Source organism: Neoarius graeffei, chromosome 26 (assembly GCF_027579695.1).
Source record: "Neoarius graeffei isolate fNeoGra1 chromosome 26, fNeoGra1.pri, whole genome shotgun sequence".
Lineage (NCBI taxonomy): Eukaryota > Metazoa > Chordata > Actinopteri > Siluriformes > Ariidae > Neoarius > Neoarius graeffei.
Window position 1 is genome coordinate 43974982 of NC_083594.1, and position 6000 is coordinate 43980981.

The 6000-nt window shown below is 45.4% G+C and overlaps 1 protein-coding gene across 1 annotated transcript in view; it reads right to left on the reverse strand.

Moving 5' to 3' along the window:
• Positions 1 to 3062, reverse strand: part of kif21b (kinesin family member 21B) — a 144995-nt gene extending 141933 nt beyond the window's left edge. Inside the window, exon 1 of the mRNA XM_060910676.1 lies at positions 2753 to 3062. Coding sequence (XP_060766659.1) covers positions 2753 to 2793 — 41 coding nt within the window. The 5' untranslated portion in view covers positions 2794 to 3062. The remainder of the gene's footprint in view (positions 1 to 2752) is intronic.
• Between the last annotated feature and the right edge of the window lie 2938 nt (positions 3063 to 6000).

The window sequence follows — 6000 nt, forward strand, 5'->3', positions numbered from 1 at the left end:
ATCTCAAACACAACTAGTCTTTTCATTCTGCCAGGCAATGGAGTCGAAAAAGGAGCAGCATCTAATTAACTAAGCAGGACGTTATCAATTGACTCTCTCTTTCCCTTCGACACTTACTCGCTCTTTCCTCTCCTATACTTCCAGTTCGTTTAAGACGTCGACGAGAAAGGGCGGCTTTCCCCCCGAGAAAGATACCTGCATGGCTGCTGCAAATACTGTTATGGCTGATCCTATCCAGTCAAAGGGCCAGAAGGATTGCTGTATGCTCTGGGAAAGCAGATTAGTGTCGATAAGTAGGTCATAAAAACATCAGTGACCCCAATGACCTTCACTTCCTGTGCAGGGCTTTGCACTCCCTGAAATAATCCAGTACTCTAATGTACTGGGTTTTAATATCAAACACTAAAAGGCTTTTTATCATCAACAACATCCACCAGGTATCTATCAGACCCTTTTTTTTTTTAGCCCTGAACCCTGATTCGCCCTGTGGCATGCAAATTGTCAGATCGTCAAAGGCGGGCTTTGCACATCCTGCACCCCTGACGTGGGCGAGATGTCTCTAAACGCTGCAGTAACAGGAAGCAGCAAGAAGGAGTGGCTCGGACCCGCGTGGCGGAGGGGAAGTCATTCTGTTTAAGCACACAGCCTGAAATTACTAATGGAGCCTGAGAAGAGACTTGAGTAGACAATAGGCTGTGCCACGAGCCAAAAAAAAACCGGTTCAGCGCAATGGTGTGGAAACGGGTGGGCTGTATTATTAACTCTTATCGAGCTAAAGTACTGATTCGGATTCTTTTTGTGCTCGTCACACGTGGACAAATTATGCAAGCGATGCATCATGGAGGCACAAAACAAGCACGGTGCAGGACAATACTGCAGCGAAGGCAGTGCTATATTTCACCTATTCATCGATTGCTCAAGGTTATACTTTTTTTGCATAGTTAACACCACCAACAACAAAAAAAACCCTTCCATAAGGAAAATGTTGTCTCTGAGGCATCAGAACAGCCCCAACACGTGATTTCAATTAGAAGTAAATAAAGACTGGGTCCTTTCAGCTCACCATGACACTCCTTTTATTTTAGAGACTTTAACAAGCTTGAGTTATTCATGCGTCACCTCATGGTCTTGAGGAAGGAGGCTATTCTAATAAATCGTACTATTATTATGAGACTGGTTCCCACACAATTCACCTCTCAAAAACCAGCTACCCCCTTCCCCGGGGAACAAACTCTCAGACTGGCCGAGTTCAAACAATGTCAGAAGGAAGCAGACTGGACATGTAAACAGGACGTCCATTTTTCACTGAAACGTGGCATCACTCAGAGTCTGCTACAAGACCAAAGACAAGGAGTTATATTTAGTCGCGCGTGATTACAAATTTCGAGATATTTTCACAGTGGATGCAGGAGATACGGGATGTGAAAGAACACCAGTCTCCAGAGCATTTCTATATTTAAAAAAAAAAAAGTCTCAAAGTCAAGGTTTATGGAGTAGATAAAACAGTCGGCAATACTTCATGAGTCAAGACTTTCTGAAGGTGGGTGGAGGACAAAGCAAAGGATGGCCTGCCTGTAGACGACAAGGAAATGAGCACACACACAAAAAAAAACAGACAGCAAGGAAAATTAATCCTTCAACTCCAGGCATTAACAGTAATTACAGAAAAAGACAGACAGAGGGAGGGAAATATACAGGGTGTGAGCAAAATCCTGTGGGACTTTTGTTCCTACATCATGAATTTTTATTTTAATCAAAAGACCTCGACTACGATCTAATGACCTAATCTATCCATTGTCGGCTCAAGAAAAGAAAATTGCCATACGAAGGCTTGAGGGTGTGGACGTACGTAGAGAAAAGGAAAAGCTTGTCTTTCTAGTCTGCATTATTAGTGTCTATGTGATCCACACACACACACACACACACATTTCTGCAGCCTGATCACTGCAGCTCCATAGTCGTTGCTGCAGACGGTTTCTCGCAAGGTGTCAGACGAACAGAAAGCCTGGACACATGTCTAAGATGATGTAAGCTTTTAACCAGGCAGCATGGCACATGCGAGCTCTTCATCTGCTCACCCTCCTATGTGCAGGTGTGACCTCCACGGCATGCAGCAGCAGACTCAAAGACTCGCCGATCGCACCACGACTTCATCGCAGCTTCGTTTCCTAATTCCTAATACGAAAACCAACTCAAAAAAAAAAACAGCTTTCTGTTTGCACAAAGGGTAGGGAGGTGGTTAGAGCCTGGGGTAACCAAGCTGCCTTGGCTTCTAAAGACAATTCCAGGTCATTTTGCTCCAGACTACATAAATTGCACTTATGATGGGAAGATCCAGAGGCCAGACAAAAGGTTCATTGCAGCACTGCTTCTGATCAGACCTGCTGGAAGAGTTTTATGGATCAATTTCTCAAAACCGGCTTGATCTAGGAGTGAGATTTGACAAAGGAGATTTTCCTGCTGCAGCAAATAAACCTAATCATTATGAAAGGTGAAGGTGAAGTCAAGAGAAGAACGGCAGGATGAGATCTGTCACACCTGGGCTCATGCAGGAACGGATTTGATCATGCATATGCGTCAATCTACATTGTGCACTATGCCTCACCCACAGACCTTTGGCTGGGACACTATTAAACACATGAGCGCACACAAAAGAGGAAATGACTGTTAAACCAAACCACCTCTTCCTCCTCCTCCTCCTCTTCTTCTTCTTCATTCTGCAGCATTTTAACTGCAAACCAGTCCTTCTTACCTCAAGGAGACTTTCACACAGCAGTCGTTTTGCGTCGCCATGGTTTCCGTTGGCTCTGGAAAAGCTGTCAAAGCCGCCGGTTAGTGAGCAGAAAGGCTGTTGTTTGTTTGTTTGTTTGTTGTTTTGCCTAACAAACGCACAACAACGGCATTTTGTTCGGGTCACGTTAGAACGACGGTCAGCTCCACGAACGCACGCATTGTCCGTCGTCCTCTTCTATTTAATAACAACAACAGCAGCAAAAAAAAATTATATATATATTTATATTTATATATTTCCCTTAAGCTCATGTCATGAGTGTATCTGAGAGCAAACCTCTCACACTCTGGAGTGGGCGTGTCTTTGTGCTGCCCGAGTGGAGCCGCACGCGCTCTGCAAACTCCGCCCACCGAACAATAAGTGGCCAATTAGACGCCGGGGAAAGATTTGCATAATGTAGAGAGAGAGAGCGCGCGTGCGTGCGTGCATGCGCATCTGTGCCTCTGCATTTGCGTGTGCACGTGATTCGCGTTTAACGGCTGGAAAGTGAGAAAGGCTCAGGGTCAGAGGTCAAAATTTTAAACACCCAGCAGGTCCCAGGGCACAAGGGCTTGAGGCGAAAGAAGGAATGTCGAAGTGAAATGAGCTGTCTGCTGCTGCGGTTAGAGAGAAATAAAAGAACAAAAAAAAAAAAAAGGGAACTTTTTCCAAATATCAATCTCCATCCATCCATCCATCCATCCATCATCTCAAGCCGCTTATCCTGTCCTACAAGATCATAGGCGAGCTGGAGCCTATCCTAGCTGACGTTGTGCGAGAGCCCTAGGGTACACCCTGGACCAAGGGCGTAAAAACGGTATTGATATTGGTGGGGACGTAATTTGTCCAAGCGCCCCAGTGCGCCATGGTTGTCGCACGAAATGTGGCCTACACTGTACAAATGATTGGTTGTCCATTCCTTTGTGTTTTAGCACCAGGTACACTTAGGCCAAGTTTACATTAGACCGTATCAGCGGATCATCAGATTAACGTTTTTAAAACGATTAGTGTGCACACAGCAACACCAATACACGATTCGCGTGCACACAGCAACGCCAATACACGGATACGCTCGGCTCCGCAGGCATCCTGCGCTCCAAATCACTCCGCCCTGAACAGCGAGTGCCCTCTGGAGGGTGCGCACTCCGGCCCTGCGCAGCTCACAGAGCGCGCGAGTGAAGTGCACGAGCAGTAATTCGGGACTGAGCCGCTGTGTGTGTGATCCCAGCGCATGTCACTTCCCACTTGCAAGTGGAAGGATGGCAAGCCTAAAGACAATCATAACTACACAATGGGCAGTATTTGCATCAGTATTTGCAGTATTTTCATACTTTTATACTCTTTAATGAAAGGTGATACAAGGCGGAAGTCCGCGCCGTTTTTCAGCAGTCGCGTCACATGACCAACGCCAGCGAATCAGGAAGGTGGATGTCACAGTGACGTTGTCCAATGACGACGCCAGCTAGAGCTCAGCACAGCGTATCCGCGTATTCTCAATGTTTACACAGCACCGGACCAGACACGATCTAGATTGAATACGTGGACCCTGGCGGATTCCCGTTTCCCGGCGTTTCCAGGCGTTTTAATGTAAACGGACAGTGCATCCGCGAAGAAAACGAGACAGATACAGTCTAATGTAAACTTGGCCTCAGTCTTAGACTTAGGCTAACATCTGCGTGTATACGGGCAATACATTATCACACAGAGAAAGTGGACATTGAAGTTGCTGTGAATTTCGCTGTAGTGGATGACCTACCCAAAATACAACAACACAATCAATCAAAATTATGTGCTGCTGCTTCATTTTCACACAACTTTTACTATTTTCACACATTTGAAACATCACGTGCTTCCTTTTGAGTTACTGCAATTTCAGAATCTGGAAGTAATGTACTGTAGGTATGGGTGGTAGAAGTGTGAAGAGTTGTAGTTGTAGTGCATTTTGCAAAAATGTTTATTCATTAAGTTGAAAGGGTGAAGTGACAATTGTTTCACATTTTTACATTTTCACATTTTATTGCAGAGGTTACATACATACGCATATACACATGCATATACATATGCATATACATGCAAACAATGAGCAAGAAAAAAGCAAATATAAGTAAACATTTAGCATTACCTACAAGCATTTGTGTGTGTGTGTGTGTGTGTGTGTGTGTGTGTGTGTGTGTGTGTGTGAGAGAGCGAGAGAGAGATTGCAAACAGAAACTCCTTGCTGTTACAGTAAATATAAGTTAACATTTAACATTGTTTTGAATAGCTTACCGTTGACTGGGTAAAATAATGTCTTTTGTCCTCCTTACGTTTTCTTTTATTGCCCGACATCACTGCCTGCGTGCTGTTTTGCTGTAGCAGCGAGCTGGATGCTGATTTTACCGCTTGCTACTGCTTACAGCCAATGACAACAAAAAACCATAGCAACGTCAAGGCAATGGGAGGTGGGCCAATCAAAGCTTCATAAAGCTTTTTTACCTGTCCCCACCAATAGTCAGCCGTCTTTGAGAGGTCTGTTCACAACTGAAAATCAGCTGGAAGCGATACCGCGTTTGGTGTTTTTATTCAGCGTTTCCCGCATCGCGGCTTCTCCATTCAAAAAATGGTGTGGACATTTTAAACTCAGCTGAATATTGGTATGGACGCGTCCATACGCATTTTTACGCCCATGCCCTGGACAAGTCGTCAGATTATCACAGGGCTGACACACAACCATTCACACCCACGGTCAATTTAGAGCCACCAATTAGCCTAAAGCTGGGCATACACTGTGCGATTTTTGGCCCGATTTTCACTCGTGCGACTATTTTGGAGATTGGGCCGAGTTTTGGCTCAATCGTGCGTCTCGGATCGTGTAGTATACATGGGGTAACGACAAGCGATTAACACCTCACGACCTCCTCCCGATCGATCGGATGAAAATCAAACCTGCTTGAAATCCTGAGCATCGGATCCGAGCATCGGATCGTATAGTGTGAGAACAGGAATCGTAAGCTGCGTGCTGTTTACCCCTGCGATTCACTCGTACAGTGTGAGCAGCAGCTGAATACCGCGATTGAAAAAAAAAAATCGCACAGTGTATGCCCAGCTTAACCTGCATGCCTTTGGACTGTCAGGGAAACCCACACGGACAGCATGCAAACTCCACACAGAAAGGCCCTCGTCGGTCGCTGGGCTCAAACCCAGGATCTTCTTGCTGCAAGGCGACAGTGTTAACCACTACACCACCGTGA